This window comes from Antechinus flavipes, chromosome 3 (assembly GCF_016432865.1).
Source record: "Antechinus flavipes isolate AdamAnt ecotype Samford, QLD, Australia chromosome 3, AdamAnt_v2, whole genome shotgun sequence".
Classification (NCBI taxonomy): Eukaryota; Metazoa; Chordata; class Mammalia; order Dasyuromorphia; family Dasyuridae; genus Antechinus; species Antechinus flavipes.
In genome coordinates this window covers 422,619,685-422,640,965 of record NC_067400.1, presented here as the reverse complement: position 1 = coordinate 422,640,965, position 21,281 = coordinate 422,619,685, and the positions used below count along the sequence as shown (strand labels likewise).

Genomic DNA, 21,281 nt, shown 5'->3' with positions numbered 1-21,281 from the left:
AATTATTAAATTAACATCCCAAGTATAAAATGGTGGAAGGAGGAATATGAAGAGACAAATGTTCTTGTGAAAAAATATATGAGGACTGAATGGATTGTAATCTCAATATAAGTTAACAATATGTCAGGGCAGACAAAACAAACAAAAAAAAACTATTACAATATTAGACTGCATTAAAAGAAAGCATCACTTCTGGAATATAGGGTTTGAGAATATTGTTCTTTTCTACTCAAACCAGACCATGTTTTAAGTATTTATGTTTCATATTTTAAGAAAAAAATGTTAACAACAAAAGAGGGGGACCAGACTGGTGAGGACTTCAAGATCTTACTAAGAATGGCTAAAGAAAGTGAGGAAATTTGTTGTGGAAATAAAAAAAATAACAACTTGTGAGGAAGACCCAGAATTCAAAGATGAGAGCTGAAAAGAATCTTACTGCTCATTAAGTTCAATATATTCATTTCATAGGTGAGAAAATCAAAGTCTAAAATTTATACAAGTTGTATTTCATTAAAAGATGAGTAGATAGAGGGGAAGCCTGGAGAAAATGAGAGAATTGCCAGTTTTAGCCTCACAGGTACCAGGGTTTATACCTATGAACCACTATGTCTGAGTGTTTATTCATTTTAAATCCAAAAATAGGGTTTTAAAATGAAAAATTAACATTTACAAATTGTAACACATTAATAAGTGAGATAATGCATTAATTAGACAGATCTAAAAGAATTGCCTAGCAGCAGTGAGAACCCAGTAGAAGCTATGTAACACAACTTTGTAATTGACCTGGTTGCCATGGCTTCCTAATTTTCTCCAATTTCATTCAACAGCATGTATATAAGAACAAAGATAGTAGATGATGAGAAAAATTCAAGGCAAATTCTAAGTAGGGCAAAATCCACAACACAATTAGGAAGCTAAGAACTCAAGAAGAAAGTTTCAAGTTTAACTAGTTTGACAAAGAATCAAGACGAGGAAGAATGGAGAATGTAGTTAGTTTAGCAAAGACAGCCTGGTATTCATGATGGATGGAAGAGAGTTGCTGATTAAGAGAAATAACCTTATACTAATTTGGGAGCTAGGAAAAGTTGCTGGACTAAGATCTGAAAGGCAGTTTTCAAATTAGATCGAATAGGTAGGGACCTGATTTCAAAAGGAACCAACAGATAACTTGTACGTGGTTTGTCTTGTTGACAGTAAGAATCAGAGCTTTGGAGCACAGATCAGAAAATCATAGAAAATCTAGAAGAGAATCCTTCTCCTACTCTCCCAGAAATCAGGCATGCTAGTTCCTATCCAGACACACTGGGCAGCAGGAGGACCAAACACTACCAGGGTACCCATCATCCCTTTCCCACGGTCATCATACAGGGGGACCCTTCTTCCTATCATGCTTTCCCCCTTAGTCTATGCTACTTGACTACTCAAAGGACTTAGATGTCAAAAGTCAACCACTCAGTTTCCTTTCCAGTGAAATACATGACCACTAGAATTTAACCTCTGTTTGCCTTAATTTCCTCAACTGCAAAATGAGATAAAAATGGAATGTACTTCAAAGGATCAAATAAGATAATACTTATAAAGCACCTAACATAGTGTGTATGTAGCACAGAGTAAATACTACCTAAAGACTTATTCCATTGCATTTCATTCTCTATGACAAGTTTGCAAATACATAAAGACAGTATCATGTTTCCCCTAAGTCTTCATTTCTCAAGACAATTCCCAATTTCTTCAAATATTTATCATGTGGCATAGTCCCCAGTTCTCACATTATACTTGCCTTCTTGTGAGTGATGTCCAGCTTTTCAGTATCTGTCTCAAAACACGATCTCAGAACTAAGCACAATTCTTGAGATATGATTGGATCAGGTCAGAATACAAAGGGCCTATCACGTTTAGTGAAGTCTAAAATTGATTTGGGGTTCTGTTTTTGAAAGTCAAGACACAGGGCAGACTCATAGTAAGCTAGTAACTCAGTAAAATCTCCAGATCCCTTTCAAACAGATTGTTCTCTAGCCATACCTTCTACACTTTCTATTTGTGAATATTTTTGAGATTCATTTCTGTAATTTTAAAGAAGAGTGTAAATCATATGGATAGATGCCAGATCAATTTATAAGCTATACAGTTTGTTTAATTCTAAGACAGAATTCTAATGAGAGAAAAGTGCCTAATTGCATCTTTATTTGTATTATTATATAAAACTAAACTAAAAAACACTTCTTGAATATATTTGTAACTATCTATGATCTGCATTTTTGTCAATAAATAATCTTTAATCTTTAATCCACTGAGTTTCTTATGACCAGACTGGAAATAACCAGTCTGTTATAAAAAAAAATTACAAGCTTCTAAATTTTTAAAGCCAGATTGCCCAGGCAAAGAGTACAAAAGCCATCTGGTGGCCAAGAAGCATAATGCTAAGAACTATGTCAAAAGTACATCTGATTGCCACCCAGTGGCAAAATTTGATAGATTGCTCTACAATTCAATTCCACAGATATTTACATGCATATATTCAATATTGGGAGACACAGCTAGATTGGCTCAATAGATAGAGTATTGGACTTAGAGTCAGGAAAACCTGAGTTCAAATCCAGTCTCAGACCCTTACTAACTGTGTGACCCTGAGCAAATCATTCTTTTTGGGTCACTCACCCTGTTTGGGTCAGGTTCCTTAGCTGTAAAGTGATCTGGAGAAGAAAATGGCAAAAAAAAAAAAAAAAAAAAAAACCCTCCAGTATCTTTGGTATTGGTCTGAGTCAAGTACAACTGAATAACTGAACAGCAACATATAATATGACAGGTACTCAAGTACACCAGTGGTATCAAACTCAAAAAGAAATTGTTGGCTACTAAACTGTACATAAGGATCCCTGCATAGTGACTTAGAAAAAATATGTATTAATATTATCTGTTCTATTGTATTTTTAAATACTTTCCAATTTTATTTTAATGTGGTTTAATAGCAATCATATTGTGTTTGACATCAATGAATATCATGGCATTAATTTGCCATCAATGAAGAAGAAATTAAAGCAACAATTAGAAGCCCAATTGTATGCCAATAAATCTGATAATCTAAGTGAAATGGATGAATACTTAAAAATATAAATTTCCCAGAATAACAAATAAAGAATTAAATACATAAATATAAATATTCCTATTTTAGTTAAGGTCTGAGGACCTGGGAGTAAATCCTGGTAACTTGTGTGACTTTAGAAAAATGATCTAACCTCTTGGAGCCTTGGTGTCTTGTCTATAAAAGAATTAGACTAAATAGCCCCCTAAGGTCTTTCCCAGCTCTGGATATGTAATAGGCTATATTTTGCATATCTTTTTTCTATAAATATTACATCAAACTTTGTTAAAGTCACACTCCAGAATTTAAAGAAGCTAGATTGCAAAAGTTTGTTGTCCTTCTCTGATTTTTTACATTAAATATTGGATGAAGCTTCCAATGCATATAAGCCACAGTATTCATCACACACCTATCTAATGTTGCTTGCATATCTGGAGAGGCAGAGGAAAGCAGTCAGAGAGTAAGAATCATTAACTCTGCACTATTATGGATCTGATTATCAGGATTTCTTAGTTTTATGTGCATAGGAATGCATATACCTCTCAGGGTGACAAAGATAAAACCAAAGGCAAAATTAAAAGTTCTCTTAAAATCAAACACAGAATACCTGTGCAGCTTCTGTTCCTTGTGTTATTTCTGCACTTGTAGAAGGTTGCTTTTCCTCAATAACAATTTCTGAAGAACTGATGGTATTTTCATAATTTGGATTATCCTCATTTCTGAATTCAGTTACCTGTAAATATATTAAAGTTTTATACAACTCCATAAAGATGAAATTACAATTAAAACAATTAGAAACTTCAGATTAAGAGACTTGAATCAAAGAGTACAGAGAAATGATTTGCTCTTTAAGAACAAAAATTTAAAGTCTTAAAGATTGGCCCCTAACAGTATAAACTCACTACTTGAAACATAAAAACAGAATTTCTTGAATGTTTCTTTCATTTCCATCACTTTCTTCTTTGGGTATTTTGTTCTCCCATATACTTCAAATTATACTTTTTCTTGATAGGATGAGAAAAATTCCATGTACTAGCAAAGAGTATAAAGACTGTCCCATTTTCCAGAAAACAAAAACATTAAATTCTAAATTAGTCTTATAATTACAGAAGAAAAATCTCCAAACTTTATACCAGCTATAATCAGATTTATTAAAGATGTTTCTAGTTCTTCTAACATAACCATTTCTTCCCAAAGCTATCTATATGGTACTTGATTAAAGGAATTCAGTAAACCAGTAAACACATTTAAAATAATAGGACACTGTAGGGTCATTTTAGAATAATTAATCTTCCTTTAGTTTATCCTTTTTATCTAAACCCTTTTTGAACTGGACATTTTATCCCTGGAGAGTTAATCTTTCCTTCCAAATATAGGCCTTTTCCAAACATTCAGTTTTAAATTGAGGACATCACAATCCTTCTAGTCACTTGAATTCATAATCTTGCTAAATTCACCTGGGAATATTCACTCTCACCCCACATATTCAGAATGTTGCTAAATTTTACTTATTTTTCCACAATAGGTTTTAGATATGTCCGCTTCTCCATTAACACACAACCACCATCCAGGTTCTGTCTTTATTGTCTAGACTATTGTAGTAACTTGTTAAATGATCTCTCATCTCAACCCCTCCCTTCTCGATCACTCCATCCTCCATTCAGCAGCCAAAATAATTTCCTAAAGCATTGGTTTACCTGTGTTATTGAATGGGGAAATTCAACAAACCACAATGATTCCCTGTTACTTTAGAATCAAGTATAAGACCTTCTTTTGGGGATTTACACTATTTGCAACATGTACTTTTCCTATTGTTTCGGTCTTCCTACACATTAGTCTCCTCCATACACTACACAGTCTAATCATATTGACCTATTTGCTGCTGCTCTTCATGTATGATGGAAAATGCTATGATGCTCAGGTATCTCCATACCTTTATACTAGCTGTTTCTTATACCTGTGGATGCTTCACCTTCACGTTCACCTCTTAGAGTCCTTGGTTTCCTCCAGGATTCAGTTCATGTACTATCTTTTGTAGGAGAACTTTTTCTGATCTCTCAGCTGCTGGTACTTTTCTCTCTAAGGCTACCTCCATCTACTCTGCATGTAGCAAATGTATACCTATTTGTTTATATATTATCAGCTTTATTTGAAGGTAAAGCTCTTGAGATCTGGGACTACTTTTTTTCTGAGTTGAGCTTGGGATTTTTTTGGGTTTTTTATTGTTTTTCATTTTGCTATCTTCAGGACTTGGAATAATTTCTGACATCACAATCATTTAATCAATGCTTATTGATTTGTAACATTTGAAACTATAGAGATAAATGTAATAACTGACCTTCTAGAAATTTTCCACATTTTTTATAGCCACAGAGACCCTTTCTAAAAGAAAATATCTAATGTAAGCTTTAAGGAATGAAGAGACAGAGCATACTACATTCCTTACATGTTTATAACCTATCTTTTAAGTCCATCATTAAATCTACTCTACTTGTATTCTACAGAGGCATAGCCATAGAGAGAATAACAAACAGAACATAGCATTAGTAAATGGCATGACATTAAAGCTTTAATAACCATTCATCATAGTTAAATGTTTTTAGTACTCTAAATATTCTGGTCCTAAGTAAGGAAACATTTCAGCCTGATATTTAAATATGCCATCTGTTGTCATTCCAATGAAAATCTAAGTGTTAACAATGAATTGATGCTTAGCAAGAAGGGGCAAAAAATTATTTTGACTATTGAATCCTAAGTTAATGTGAGGAGTTCTGCCTCCTTTTCCTTCTCTTTTTCTCTTCTCTGCTTCCTGGTGAAATACTATCCAATGATGTAATTATAATTACTTGACTTTATGAAAACCAAAATGAAGAGCTTCTTCTTACAACTGGAGAGGGACTTTAACCTTTCAACAATTTTTATGGGACATAAAATAGTTCTCATTTTTCAAATATTACTTAAAATCTTTAATCAACCCTATCTTTGCAGAAAGTCAAGGTTAAAAATTAACTAAATTAACTTACATAGTTTTTTTTTTTCTGTTTGATAGGAGAAATTAAAAGAGAGTTTAAGTAGATGAAACTGGACAGAACAAAAATAGGGAAAGTGTTGCACTTTAAGAAATCATTCCAAAGGAAGTGTGTTCAGTTCTCACCGCGGCTGGCTGATCAACATTGACAACACTGTCTCTGACTGCATACATTGGATTTTCAAATATGATAGGTTGCTTCCCTGTCTCCACAGCAAAGTTTTCATTCTGAGAAAGAAAATGATGCTATTGTCAGGATCCCCAAAACTAGGTATATAATGCCTTAAAATGTTTTACCATTTGTTTTTATAGAAAAAATGCTCCTCCCTGGCTATTACTCCTCTATATGTGCTCTCCTGCATTTTCATTTTAAAGCTAATTCCTTGAAAGCAGGAGTGGGCATGGTTTTGTATTTACATCTGCATCATTTAGAACAGCCCTCAGCATATAGTGTCTAAGAAATGCTTTTTTAAAAAATCATTCATTTAATAAGTATCTTTCATGTTGAATATTCACTTGCTACTATGAATCTTATTGCTTATATAAGGATGGTAGAAAAGAGATAAGTTGGTGAATGAGAAAAAGAATTAGAGAGATTAAAGAGGAATCATACTTATAATATAATGAATAATATAAAATCATAAAGAAAGGGAACACTAACTATAAAGTAAAAAAGAAAAATACGCCATATGATCCAAAATCAATTCTTGCCATCAAATATACACCAATTGGTGTATTCAAATAAGGATTTAAATAAGGAAAAAAAAAAACCTAAAAAATATCTGAGAATACTTCATACTGAGACCATATAAGAGATTTTAACCAATCAAATTCTACTTGGAATTAAAAGGTCCCAGAAAATACTAATTTTATTTCTACTTTCAAAATATTGATAGACTCCACAAACAATCTCATTTTTCTTTGCATTAATCATGTATTACTGAAATCTAATTTGTGAAGAAAAATAACAGAAAACTTTAGTACATTTCTGGCATTTTGAAAATGATTCTGTCCAACTCATATGTAAATAAGAAAGAAATCCAAAACAAAGAAAATGGTTCTACATTTTAAAGATCCATTTGAAATGACCCTTACCATTTGCATTGCTCTGTCAATAGCAGAATCAGGCCCAAAACCTGATACTCCAATATCCATGCTCACATCAGCCCCAGATCTGAAAGTCACACCACTGCCATTTTCTGTAGATTTTACTAAACTGCTTAAGCTGAAAGGAAACCAAAAGAACCCTTTGAAAGAATGTTTGCCAAAGAGAAATTATATGAAGAGACTAAAATGAAACTCCACTAATAACATGAACTTTTAGATCAATAGTCCTCATTGCAAAAACAAAACAAAACAAAACAAACAAACAAACAAAAAAACTCATATATACCCAAATATACATAGCATTTTAATAGTGATGAAGTACTAGAAATAAAGTGGATCTCAGCCAGGGAATGATTAAACCAACTGTCATATATGCATATAATGAAATATTACTGTTCAGTAAGGAATGAAGAATATGATGAATGCAGAGAAGCATGAAAAGAGTTATATGAACTGAGTGAAAGAAAATAGAACTAGGAAACAGCATTTATAACAATTACAAAAAAAAAGTGAAAAGAACCACAACAAACAAATGAACTGAATGACACAAAATTATAAGATTTTTCCCCACTTTCTTTGCCGGGATTAAGGCTATTGTTGTTATTCAATCATTTCAGTAGTGTCCTACTCTTCTTGACTCTACTTGTGGTTTTCTTGGCTAAAATACTTAAGTGATTTGCCATTTCCTTCTCCAGCTCATTTTACAAGTGGGGAAACTGAGGCAAACAGAGTTAAGTGATTTGCCCAGAATTGTACAGCTAGTAAGTGTCTGAGATCTGATTCAGGTCATCCTGATTCCAGATCCAATGCTCTATCTACTGCATCATCTAGCTGTCTGATTAGGGATTATGGGGGGAGGATAGACTTTTTATTAGACTTCTCCAATAAGTTACTTTTGTAAAACTTTTTTTCTTTGTCTTTGTTTATTTTTGGTTATAAGAGATGGCTCTCTGGGTGGTGAAGAAGAAAGTAATAAACTGGAGGATGTAGATGTTATAACAGAATAGCAAATAAAACTTAAAAAAAAGAAAAAGTGCTTGCAATTTTTTATTATTCATTAATTCTCAGTATTTCATACTCTGAGTATATACATGTTAAGGGATTGGATAGGGAAAGAGATATAGAGACAGAGACAGCAACAGAGACAGAATACACAGAGGGAGAAACAGAGAGATTACCTGAAATGTAATCTAGACTTCCATGCAACATGAACATTTTAGAAATATATTAATTGTTATTCTAACTTTAAAGCAGTGTCTAGTAAAAATAATGAAAAAACAATGATTTTGGATACTTGTTTACTATTTTTTAATAGAATGTAGAAATTTACCTTGACAGAAGGCTATTTATATTTTATTTGGAGGGACAGTAATTGATAAAGCCAAAGGACCAGAAAGTCTATTGCACAAAATCTAAAATCAGCATCTCACCTTGGCAGCTTAGGAAGAGACGGCAGAAGGGAGCCTGTTCTCTTGTAGTTAAAAAACCCTCCAATCGCCAAAGCACCAATAAGGAGGATCAAGATGATCGTAAGCAGCACAGCAACTGCTGCTATGAAAGAGAGAAAAGTAAGTAAGTGTACCATGGGAGGAAAAGGTTTGACAAACATAACATAAAGGCCTTACAACATTGAGCACTGAAAGAATAGATTCAACTGATTACATCCTTTGTTGTTCAGTCATTTTTCTGTCATGTCTGACTCGTCATGATCCCATTTGGGGTTTTCTTGGCAAAGATACTGGAGTGATTTGTCATTTCCTTTTATAATTCATTTTATAGATGAGGAAACTGAGGCAAACAGTTAAATGACTTGCCAAGGTCACAGAAGTAGTAGGTACCTGAGGCCACTTTTGAACTCAGGAAGATGAAATTTTCCAGCCCAGTATTTTATTCACTCTGCTACCTACCCACCCTACATTATATTATAACCTTCAATAAAAGAACAAGCAAATCCCCCATGTTCTTAAATCTTACTTGTTCCTGGAGGCATTCCTCTTGAAAATCCTAATTCACAGTAATTTCCAGTGTAGCCATTAGGACACCTGAAAATGCAATTAATATCATTTATTTTCCATCATTTTTAATATACATCCTGTTTTATTAACTTAAGCCACCCCCTATTCAGCTTTGACTAAATAATTCTTCATTGAATTAGACAAATAGTTTTTGCATGGGCCCTATTTATTCTAAAAAACAAAAACAAAAATTTAAAAATATCTAATTGAAAATAACATTTGCATGAAAATTCACTTTCAATGGCACACCAGTGGCATCTACAGGTTCAGACTAAGTATTTACAATGATGGATTTGTTTTTCTCTGTGTTGCTGAAGATGGGGAAGAACATAATAATTGCATTCTTCAGCCAAATTTTAAAAAAATTATCTGTGTGGCTTGTCCAGAAATTATTGCTGTTAACATACTATCTTTGTGAGAAGTGATGAGAGTTCGAATAACAGAGTGGTCATGTGAGTTCAAACGAGGAAAATGGATTCAAGCAATGTCTTGGAGGTATCCCCAGTATCTAGAAGTCCTATCTAGCATACTTACTTGCACATATCACTAATATATGTATGTTAAATTTGATTAGTTGTTTTCCCCTTAATTCATGAAAATAACCCTCTTATTCATCACATATCCTGTTCATACTAAGGTATCTACCAATAGCCATCCTCCCATTCCTTTATGGTGATTAGTATTCCAAATATGTAGAAGAGTCTGGCTTCATTTTCCTGAAATATATGTCCCCAAAGGAATGAGCTATTTGAAAAATTAGTGGACCAAGGAGACTTTTCCACTTATGTTCATGGTTATATTGAAATAGTGAATTGTCCTTTATGAAGCAAAACCAACACATCTAACCTCTATATTTTGACTTACTTGCATTTGGGGAGATCACTTTCATCAACATAGCATGTTCCTCCATACATACACCTGCATGCTGGGGGCATGGTTGGGGGAGGTTCAATGGCTGCAGAAATCGAAAGCCATGCATGTGTTAATAAGCCATACTGAGCAGAGCATATTGTACCATGCAAAACCTTGTTCACCCTTAATGCCAGCGGTACACTTCAAAATATGGTACCACTCATCTAGATCAAATGAATGCCCTTATAAAATAGTATTGGATTATGAAGTAAGAATATATTAAACAAAAGGAAATATGGCAAATTTCAAATTTTGCCTTGTCCAGAATAAGTACTGATGGAATCCAGAACATATCCAGAATGTAAAGCTTAAAAAAATAATGTAGCACCAATATGATTGATAATGGTTTGTGTGTTACTAAATTATATGTTCCATGAAGACAGAGAAATTTCTTAGTCATCCTTGTACCTTCCCATAATGCCTTAAATATCTTAATTCCTAAAGGCTTGCAGAAGTCTTTTCTGAACATCTCATCAAAAGAAAACTTTGGTTTAGGATATCCAAACTTCCAAAAAGGTGAACAGAATTTCTTTGCTTAGGTTCTCTATTCCTATTTTGGAAGTCCTATAAAACTGTCCCTGTTCAAATTAGAAAGAATGAATGAATGAGTGAATAAAATCTAGGTGATATTTGAAATAACTGTCATTAATATGTGAATAAGCTTGATTGACTTGATATTATAGTTCTCCTCAAACTTGAGCCAATTTGCTGCAGATGATGCAAAGCAACCAGGAGAAAAATCTCTTCAACAAAGTCACATTGGCACAGTATGAGATGAATATCTGGAGCTAGATGTGCAAATTCTTTCCATATCTTGTTTATATCTATTCTTAACTTCCATGAGCAATATGTTTTATGACTATGATGATTTTCATGCACATGACATAGCTTAGATCCTAGTTAATCCCTACGGCTTGCTGTGCAATAGAACAGCATCATTATTCTCAATGTACAAAGCAAATACAGATAGACAGTGCCTCATCCAAGAGGAGATCACCGCAATAACAGAATAATAATGAGATTCCCCCTTTCCTTTCTAATCCTCAACCACTATGTTTTTGTTTTTCTTCATATTTCCAATAGTTAGCAGAGTGTCTAATGCATAATGAGGACCTAATAAATACTGTTGCTTTTTCAGTCATTTCAGTCATGTCTGACTCTTAGTAATCCACTGGGGTTTTCTTGGCAAAGATATTGGAGTGATTTGCCATTTCTTTCTCCGGCTCATTTTACAGATGAGGAAATTGGGGCAAACAGGGGTAAGTGGTTTGCCCAGGATGACACAGTAAGTGTCTAAGGTTGGATCTGAACTCAGATCTTCCTGACTCTAGGCCCAGTGCTCTATCCACTGTACCACTTAGCTACTCCTAATGAATGCTTGTTGACTATTTTCAATTCCAGATACGGCATTGCTGATGCTGCCAAATGAGCCTAGAAAGGACATACTGATAGCTCTAACTACATAAACATTTGCTGCAGGGGCAGCACTTTCCCAAGGAGATTAAGTCTGCAAGCCAAAGGATCATGAGACTTGGTTTTTGAAGCCAAAAGATGGTAGCCTAATAGAATCTTTCCTGGAATGAATCAAGGAAGATTTGGTCTTATTCATGAAACTTAACAGAAGAGTCAGAGAAATTGATAAGAACTCAATCAATGGTGAGCTAACCCTAAAAACTTGCCAAAAAGTGCCCATAAATTGTTAGAACACAAAATTTTTTGTCTGATCCAATCCCTTTCATTTGAGATAAGGGAAAGGAATAAGCATTTATTATTATTTATTATATAAATATTATTTATTTATAAGCATCTATTATACTGTGCTATCTTAAGTGCTTTTAAAAACTACTATCTCATTTGGTCCTCACAGCAACTCTGTGAAGTAGATGTTATTACTCCATTTTAGAGGTGAGGAAACTTAGGAAACCAAAGTTAAATGACTTGACCAAGACCATGCAACTAAGAAGTATCTGAGGCTGAATTCCAACTCAGGTCTTCCTGAAAATAGGCCCAGCACTCTATGCTCTTGGCCACCAGAGCCCCTTAAGACAAGAGTTCTTGAACAGGAATTATCTCCAAATAAATAGGTTTTTATTCATCCACTGCTATTCATCTAGCCCCATTTTCTGCAGCTACTATATATCCCATTCAAAAGGCAAAGAAAGAAAAATGTGGTTTGCCATTTGGAATTGAGATTTACCCAGAAGACAGTAAGAGGGAAAAAGGTTGTTTGTTACCTTTTTGTAACAGAGAGTTCAGTCACTTGCTTCTAGTCAATACAGAAGGAGAACATGCAAAAGAAAAACAAAACATATCTCCTAGCTTCCAACTGCTACTGTGTTCTCTAACAGCAACTTTACCTGCATCACAATCCGTACTGCTCCCTTCCACAAAACGTGAGCCTTCTGGGCAGCTGCAGGTATAGCCCCCAGGTCTCAGCAAGCACAGGTGGCTGCATATATCTTTACAGACATTGGGCACTAAAATGAAGGTGTAGGAAAAGAATCAGTAATATGTAGTCACCAACTGATTTGCCTTGGAAAAAAATGTCACATCTCAGAAAATGCCTAAGCAGGAGACCAATACATGGATTAGTTTTGGACTACCCAAAACTCACTGTTCTAGAGATTTCTTATGTATGTAACGTTAAAGTGGCTGCTGAGCCAAAGTCCCCTAGATAATTTGCCTAATAAATTCTACCTGTTCTCCAATAAATCAAAATCCTCCTCCCATTCTTCCTCTCATTTCCCTTAATCACTGAAACATTTTTTCTGTTCATTATGGATAGTCATCTTTTCTAGTTAGTCTATTACTATTTTGAGCCTAAGGGGTCATATCTATTGCTCTTAATATAGCACCAGTATTGAATCTAGTAGTAGGCAGGGAATAATAGTAAATATTTTAACAATCACCTCTCAGACAGGATGGGGAAGCAATATACTTTTAAGTTTATGTTTATTTTTTTTTTTTGGTTCATGTCCATACATATATACATACATGTACATAAGCTTTATGACACTGGGAAATCTATTTAACCTTCGAGACCAAGACAAACTGGTGCCAATATTAATTAGTAGAAGGAGTTTCCTTATTAAAAGTTCCCTATATGAGCAAAAAAGGTCCAAGAAAGTGTTATGAAACAACATATAAAGAGTGATGATCTTTTTCAACTAGGAAGTGGAAACAACGGGAAGAAGACTCTGAAAGCTTAAGAGGATTGTAGTTGCTTAGCTTTCCAAACCATCTATTATTATTATGCCAGGGAAATAGATCATTAGAATCTCAAAAAACAAAGGGTCCTTAGGGATCATTGACTCCCAACTTCCTCATTTCCCAGAAGAGGAAATTAAGAATCAGAAAATGCTGATAACTTGCCCAAAGTCACATATCTGGTTGGTGACAGAACTGAGACTAGAATCCAAATCTCCTAATTTCTAATTTCATGTTCTTTCTAATACCAGTCTGAAAGATAAAAACTTTCCTTAAGTAGAGATAAATTTGTGAACAAGTATATAAAATTACAACTCTATAAAATCAGGAAAAAATCATATTTAACTAGAAAAGATACAAAAAAATTCTGAACTCAGATACATGCAGCTAATTTCTAGGTTAAGATTCTGAACTAATTCATCAGATGCTTGGTTGACCTGAAATGCGCAATTCCTGGACCTTCATCTGCTCTTAAAAGTCACAAGACAAAGATTAGAACTATTCCATAACAAAACTTGGAGCAGAAAGTCACCCTGATATTGTGTTTTAGGACCTGGATACTTTGTGGCTTTTTCTGGACATTTTATGACCTCATATCCCATGAACTCAAGATTAAGAATGAAACAGTTTTACTTTATGCCTAGATATCTAGAGGTGTTACTAATCATATTTCAGTTGTTAACATCCTTTATTAGATCAAAATATTGAAAACTTTTCAAGCATCAAGAGACATAACAATATCTTCTATCAAATATTCTGACAGAACAGCTATTAATTTGGAACAGCAGTCTTCAGATAATAGGGAATATCTCATTCCAAAACTGGCAGTTACCTGAGTGATTATATCTGTATTGATGATAGATCCGAACTTGAGTGAGCCAAGGATTTACTGTCAGCACTTTCACTCTCTCACCCCTCCCAAATTTATCTTCTTTCCAGACTTCACCCCTTTCCTTAGAGGTCCAATATAAATGGCCTTCAAAGACATCCAGGCTATAAGGGTTCCCTACTTCTCAACCGTGGGCAAGAGAAGAAAGAAAAAAAGAAATAATAATCTTTGGTTAATTAAAAAGAAAATCTCCAGTAACACTTCTATGTCAGACATAATTCTCTAAAAAGTAAAAGCTTAATGTCTAACCCTAACTCAAAGTCTTGAAATTCCTGGAACATTCAAATGGGATGTCATCAAAGAGCTATAACTCAGATCTCTATCAGCAGATTCTGTCATATAAAGGTCCTCTGCACTGAAGGATCAAAATGAGAGAAATTATACTAGTTTAATCTATAGTGTCTGACACCATTTATGGAAAATATTTATTTTAGTTTCACAATTTTCTATCCTATTTTAGGGAGGAGGCAGTCTTTGACAATATGTTGTACCTTTTTTTCCTTTGAATGTAAGAATAATATCTTTGCTGAGAATGATAAACATGTGATTTCTTAAAAGTTCTAGTTTAGAATGTTGGGCTTTGAATGGTTCAGCAAAGATATGGAAAATAAATACCAAAAACTGTCCTCCAGGTGGCACCTTAGACAGTACTCCAGATTTGGAAGTAGAATTCAAATCCTACATCAGACCCTTAATTAAACAAGTCACTTAACATCTCCTAACCTCAATTTTCTCATTTGTAAAATAGAAATAAAAATAGTAACTAACTTAACAAAGTTGTTAATATCAACTGAGATAATCGAAGTATTCTGCTTTGCACATCTTCAAGCTTCAAGCAAATATTAACTATTATTATTATTATCCTTCCATGTTTACAATGGAGAAAGCTGATAATAAAATTTTTGTCACATTAAGCACTAATACATCTGATAGTATTAAACATTAACAGATTAGCACTTGTATATATTCATCGGAGCAACAGAATTCAAAACTCTATCCTTTTTGTTATTTTTTCTCTTAAATATTATTCATTCGCATTTTAACAACCAGCTTAAAAATAAAATGCAGAAATTTCATCTAAGTCATTTCTGAGATAAGTAAGAGTTAAAGAATCATTTGTTGAGAAAATAGAAAAAGGTTATTCACTAGTAGTCAAGAGCCCCCAAGGCAAAATAAAATCAAGACTATTACTAACCACCAGCTGAAACAAGTCTCCTGTCGGTCCCATCATGTTTCATGGACTCAATAATGTTCTCTTTAGAATCACTCCAGTAGATCCGGTCATTGTTCAAATAATCAATAGAAAGGCCAGTTGGCCAGCCAAGGTCATTGGAAACTAGGGTCTGCCGTTGCTGCCCATCCATCCAAGCACGTTCTATCTTGGGCTGTCTTCCCCAGTCAGTCCAGTACATAAACCTACAACAGAGGTTTTCTCATTTTTAGAATTTTACCTTAGGAAATAGTTTTATTTTGCCTTTGGGGAATAAAAACTAACTCAGAGAGAAATGGAATTTTTGAGGTGACCTATGTATCAATCTACATTTATTATATTTCCTAGAAGATAAAGAGAAAGGAAATAGCAATGCTGCTACCATGAAACTCTGTCTTGCTGCTTCACATCATAGGAATTTACCAGGCTTATTTCATGGAAGTAGTCTAGCCTCATCTAACTGGTACAATTATAGAGAGGAAAATAGGGGCATTACAAATTTCAGCATTTTTCCCCAGATGCTTTTAAATCAACACATGTTTCATCAATCTTAGAGAAGGACACTATTTCTAAAGGTCATTTTATATTTTTCTAATACACATGCATTATCATGGGCAAATAATAGCCAAATAATGTTAATGGATAAGACATCCTACGTGTTAAGAATTACATAATCAGATCCTTGAGAAACAACATTAAGTTCTTTCAAGGAGTTTTGTTTTTTAAAGGAAATGTGGACTCTGTAAGCATCCGAGCACTTCCCCCAAATACAGAATAGCCCCAAAATAGTCCAAAAAAGAACCCTAAGGAAACTTCCTAATTTTCATGAATTGAAAAAAAAATTATGATATGGGATTCCAGAAGCCAAGAGCATACATTCATGAAACAAAAGAGAAATATAAGTAAGAATGGTTAATAAGGAATAAATTGCCCAGTGTTTTGTTGTAGAAGACAACTACAGAGAGGGAAATATCTGGAGTGGAGGAAGGAGAGTCCCCTGGGACTGCTTTTTTTCCCTGGATATAGCTGAGCAGTGCCCTCAGCTGTGTTTTGTGGTTATCATCTCTCATTCCAGATGGAGCAGTTTTACAATAACTAAAATCAACATTTGCGATTTAGGATCAAGGAGTTTGAATAAGAAGGAAACTTTGATTTTTTTTGTTTAATTTCCTCTTCATTTGGAGCACAAGGGCTATTTTCACTTTTATCTCTGTATGTCTTGAGGTGAAACAAAGTGCTCAGCATGATTGATTAGTTCATTTTATATGGAAAGGGAAGGATAAGGAAACCAGAATTTATTAAGTGTCTACAACATGCCAGGGACTAAAGATTTTTATGGATATTGTCTCATTTGATCCTTACAACAATATTATTTTTAATTTTTTGTCCCCCCAAATACTATTTACATAGCATTGGTGACTAAGGCTACTAGATGGTATAGTAGGCTTAGTAGATGGGTAGAAGACCCAAGTTAGAATCCTGCCTCAAAAATTTATTCATTTTTTAAACTCTGAACAAGTCACTAACCCTTGGTTTTCTCAATTGTAAAATGAGGGGGTGGGATTCAACAGCCCCCAAGATTTTTGCAGCTCTAAATCTGTGGTCCCTTGAATCATTAAGATAAATGATCAATCATGAGATTGTAGGAGGTTTTAAAGTTCATTTCATTAATTCTTCTGCTTTCTGGTGTTGAATACACATAAGTCACCTCAGAGAAATAAAATTCAGGTAGATTATGTGAAAAGTAGGAAGGAGTAGAGCCTCAAGATATGATGGTAAAGGAATAGAGCCTCAAGATATGATGGTAACATTATGAGTGGGTACAAATTGTTATTATTAATATAACAATAATAATAGTTGAAATGGTATTTTTATAACATTCAGCATCTCATTTTTATCCCTTTCTCTAATTTGATATTCTTTTTTTTTGTTATTCAATTATTTTCATCATGTCTGATTCTGAATGACATTTGGGATTTTCTTGGCAAAGATAACTAGAATGGTTTGCCATTTCATTTTTCAGTTTCATTTATAGATGAGGTAAACAGGGTTAACTGACTTCCCCAGAATCACACAGGTAGGAAGTATCTAAAGCCACATTTGAACTCAGATCTTTCTGACTCTAGAAGTCAAGAGCTGAGTGCAAATCTGGCCTCATACACTTACTAGTGTTGTGTGACACTGGGGCAAGTCATTAACCCTGTTTGCCTCAATTTCTTCATCTGAAAAAGAAGGAAGTGGCAAATCATTACAGTACTTTTGCCAAGAAAACCCCAAATGGAATCATAAAGAGTTGGACTAGTTTTCTGGAGAAGTGACTCCAGACTTGTCACTTTATTCACCGTACCACTCAGCTACCTTTTATTTAACCTTGCTAATTTTTATCTTTATTTTAACTAGCCAATGGTCTGACTGTATCATAGAAGCAAACTGTAATATGACTTTTTTATTTGTAACCAATCAGATGCTGACCTTACACTTTAGTGTCAACAATTAATACTTACACACAGTTTAAAATTTTAATGTATAATTCCTAGTAATCTCTACCTCTTTTTCTTACACTTTCTTTTATCATTGCAGAGACAGAAAGGAACAGAGATAATTTTGTATCTTTCTAATTTTCATGAATTGTCACACTCAAATAACAGTCATCTAATGACCAATCAGCAATCTGCACTAAGTGAAGAAGTATACAAATCAATGAAGTCACAGATCCATCAAAGTATCATATAAGTATATACCCATTTTATGATGAGATAATTGGTTCCCAGAGAATTTACATGATTCAAGATCATGTGAACAGTAAATGGCAGAGAGGGACTCACACCTAAGTCTTCGACTAGAAGTCAGAAATGCTTTCTATTATAACTTACTATTTATTATGGAACTTGTTACAGCCCTTAAAGGACAATTGCTACTTTTATGTTGGAGGACACAGATCTTTGCCACTGAATGACATAAGGTAATATATAATTTATGGGGTTCATATTGAGAGAAAAGAATAACTTGTGGGCTGATTCTACCATTTTAAAATTTTGTTATGAACTATAGCTGCCTATTAGGGAATATAATTTGCTGGATTTATTTTTTTTAATATGGTATAAAGAAAAGAGAATGGAACTTGGATCAGAAGATTTGGACACATATTCCAACTTATTAGCCATATAACTTTGGGCAAGTCACCTAAAGTCTTTGAACATCAGGTTATATGAAAAACAGGGATAATAATATCTACTTCAAGGGTGTTATGAAGATCAATTAAAATATATAAAAGCACTTAGAAATTGAAAGCATCACACTTAAGGTATTGTTATTGTTATTATTAATGTCATTACTGCACTGACTCCACATAATAATAATCTGAGTTGACTCATATTCAGAAATGTGGCTATTTGCAGATGAGAGAATGTATCTACTAATAACCAAATGAAAGAAACATTCCCTGACTAAACATTCACCTGACCAAATAAGAAACATTTAAGAAGTCATCGAAAATCAAAAGGTTCCAACCTCAATGTAATATCAACACATTCTGAAAAAGTCAATTAACAATGAAAATGCCAACTTACCACTTTCATGATATGCAAAATGAAACACCATAGAGATATCTTAAGTGATATTTGACTTTGAAAATCAGGCTTTTTTTTATCTAAAAATGGACACATTTATTCATATAGATCATATATGTCCATAAGAGCTAGGGAACTGGATCTGTGATTTCCTTGGCATGAAGAACTCCCAGAAGTAGAAATTCTCTCTATCTCAATTCAGGTTATTATCTTCTCTATAGTCAGAGTATCTAAGAGAGCTACAAAGTTAAATGACTTGTTCAGAATCACATTTGTCACTATGTAGCTGAAATAGGTTGAGTCCAGCAGTCATTTTCAGTAGCGTCCAACTTTTTATGATCCCATTTGGGGTTTTCTTGGCAAAAATACTGTAATGACTTGCCACCTCCTTCTCTAATTTGTTTTTACAGATGAAAAAAACTGAGGCAAACAGGGTTAAGTGACTTACCTCAGTAGTAAGTGTATGAGGCTAGATTTGCAATCAGCTCCAGCTAACTCCAGGGCCAACATTTTATCTACTGGGCCATTTAGTTGCTATTATCCTACTCACTATGAATACAAATACATGGACATATTTACATGGATAATCTACCTATTCCCTACTGTGCCCTAATACTCCATTGAAAAAACTGGAAATGACCTGAGGTCCTTTGAAGGCTATGGTTGTTGAGTCCAAGCTCTAACAAAGCCTTGCCAAGCTGGAAAGACTATAAGTAAAAACCTGGCAGTGTTTGCTTTCCAAGTAGATTAGGTAATCATGCAGTTTTCAACTAATAAAGCCAGCCACCAAGTGATGAATTTTTTAGTCTTTAGCAATTCATAAGTTACCATGTACTAAGGCAAAAATGGGATAATGACATATTTTAGTAGCAGAAGTGCCCACAAAGATGAAACCATAGATCACTTGAAATTCTAAAATTTTCATTAGAATTCTAGTGAATTCTTCCTAGTCCTCCATAGTAAATATGATGATTAACTTATTCAAAAGTTCTAAAACAATGGTTCTTAAATTAAGCATCATGGATCGATTTCAGGGGTTCTGTAAACTTACACAGGAAAAAGAAATACACCTTTTGGATAGAGCTCTAGATCAGGAGTTAAGATGACTCATCTTCCTAAATGAACTCACATAATTACTAGTATAACAAGCTGGGAAAACCCTGGGTAAATCACTTAATCCAGTTTGCCTCAGTTTCTCATCTGTAAAATGAGCTAAAGAAGGAAATAGCAAACCACCCCAATATCTTTGCCAAGAAAAATACCAAAAGGGGTCACAAAGAGTCAGGTATAACTAAAAATGACTGCATTGAACTTATTTTCAATAACTGTACATTAAAATTTAGCATTTCCATCCTTTACTTAAAAACATTCTGAGAAGGGGTCCAAAGACTTCACAAGATTATCAAAAGGGTTTATAACTCTCTGCTCTATAATAATGAAAAGGGGGAGAAGATGGGATCAAAATCCCATTAATGCAGAAAACTCTATAAATAACTTCAATGTTCAAAGCTATGTTGACTAGAATTTTCCAGAAAACACACCAGTTCACTCAATGAAAAAACACTGCAGAAAGATAGTAGGCAGATGTTCTAGCAAGGGGAGGGAAAGGAAGGGAATAAGCATTTATTAAGCGTCTAATACATGTTAGTTGCTTTATAAATATTATTTTATTCAATCTTCACAGCAACCCTGGGAAGTGAGTGCTATTATTATTCCCATTTTGCAGTTGAGAAAACTTGAGCAGTCAGAGATTAAGTGACTTCTCGGGGTAACATAGCTAGGAAGTGTTTAAAGCCAGATTTGAACTCAGTTTTCCTATCTCCAGGCCTTATACTCTTATCTATTTTGCCTCTATATCCAACCCTGATATTAAGAAGAATTTCTCTTTGGAAGAAAAATATGGATCTCATTTGCTTTTATGACATTGCAATCCAGAGAAAGATCTTTTATTACAGTCCTGGACAGCTTACCCCAATTTTGGATTCACAACAACTGCAGCTGGTTGATCCAGTTGGGTAGAAACCAGCCATTTTCTGTACCTTCCATCCAACTTGGCCACTTCTATCCGATTGGTACTGGCATCAGACCAATAAATGTGCCTGAATTTGAATAAAGAAAGTTAAACAACAAAAAAGGACTAGAAAGTCTGCATCAAAAGTAGACATTTTCAAATGAAATCACTTAGCATGAAGAGTATTTTTATGTATAGGAGTAGGAGAGATGTTAATCTAAGATAGGAAATTTTCCACTCATTAGCAGCAT

At 34.1% G+C, this 21,281-nt stretch overlaps 1 protein-coding gene across 1 annotated transcript in view; it reads right to left on the bottom strand.

Annotated features, from left to right (window-relative positions):
* The window catches only part of LRP2 (LDL receptor related protein 2), a 237,659-nt gene that overhangs the window by 7,912 nt on the left and 208,466 nt on the right, over positions 1-21,281 (bottom strand). The window contains exons 69-78 of the mRNA XM_051986217.1: positions 20,990-21,118; positions 15,436-15,656; positions 14,184-14,360; positions 12,502-12,621; positions 10,097-10,187; positions 9,192-9,259; positions 8,648-8,768; positions 7,206-7,335; positions 6,237-6,338; positions 3,690-3,815 (exon numbers count right to left, since the gene is read on the bottom strand). Coding sequence (XP_051842177.1) covers positions 3,690-3,815; positions 6,237-6,338; positions 7,206-7,335; positions 8,648-8,768; positions 9,192-9,259; positions 10,097-10,187; positions 12,502-12,621; positions 14,184-14,360; positions 15,436-15,656; positions 20,990-21,118 — 1,285 coding nt within the window. The remainder of the gene's footprint in view (positions 1-3,689; positions 3,816-6,236; positions 6,339-7,205; positions 7,336-8,647; positions 8,769-9,191; positions 9,260-10,096; positions 10,188-12,501; positions 12,622-14,183; positions 14,361-15,435; positions 15,657-20,989; positions 21,119-21,281) is intronic.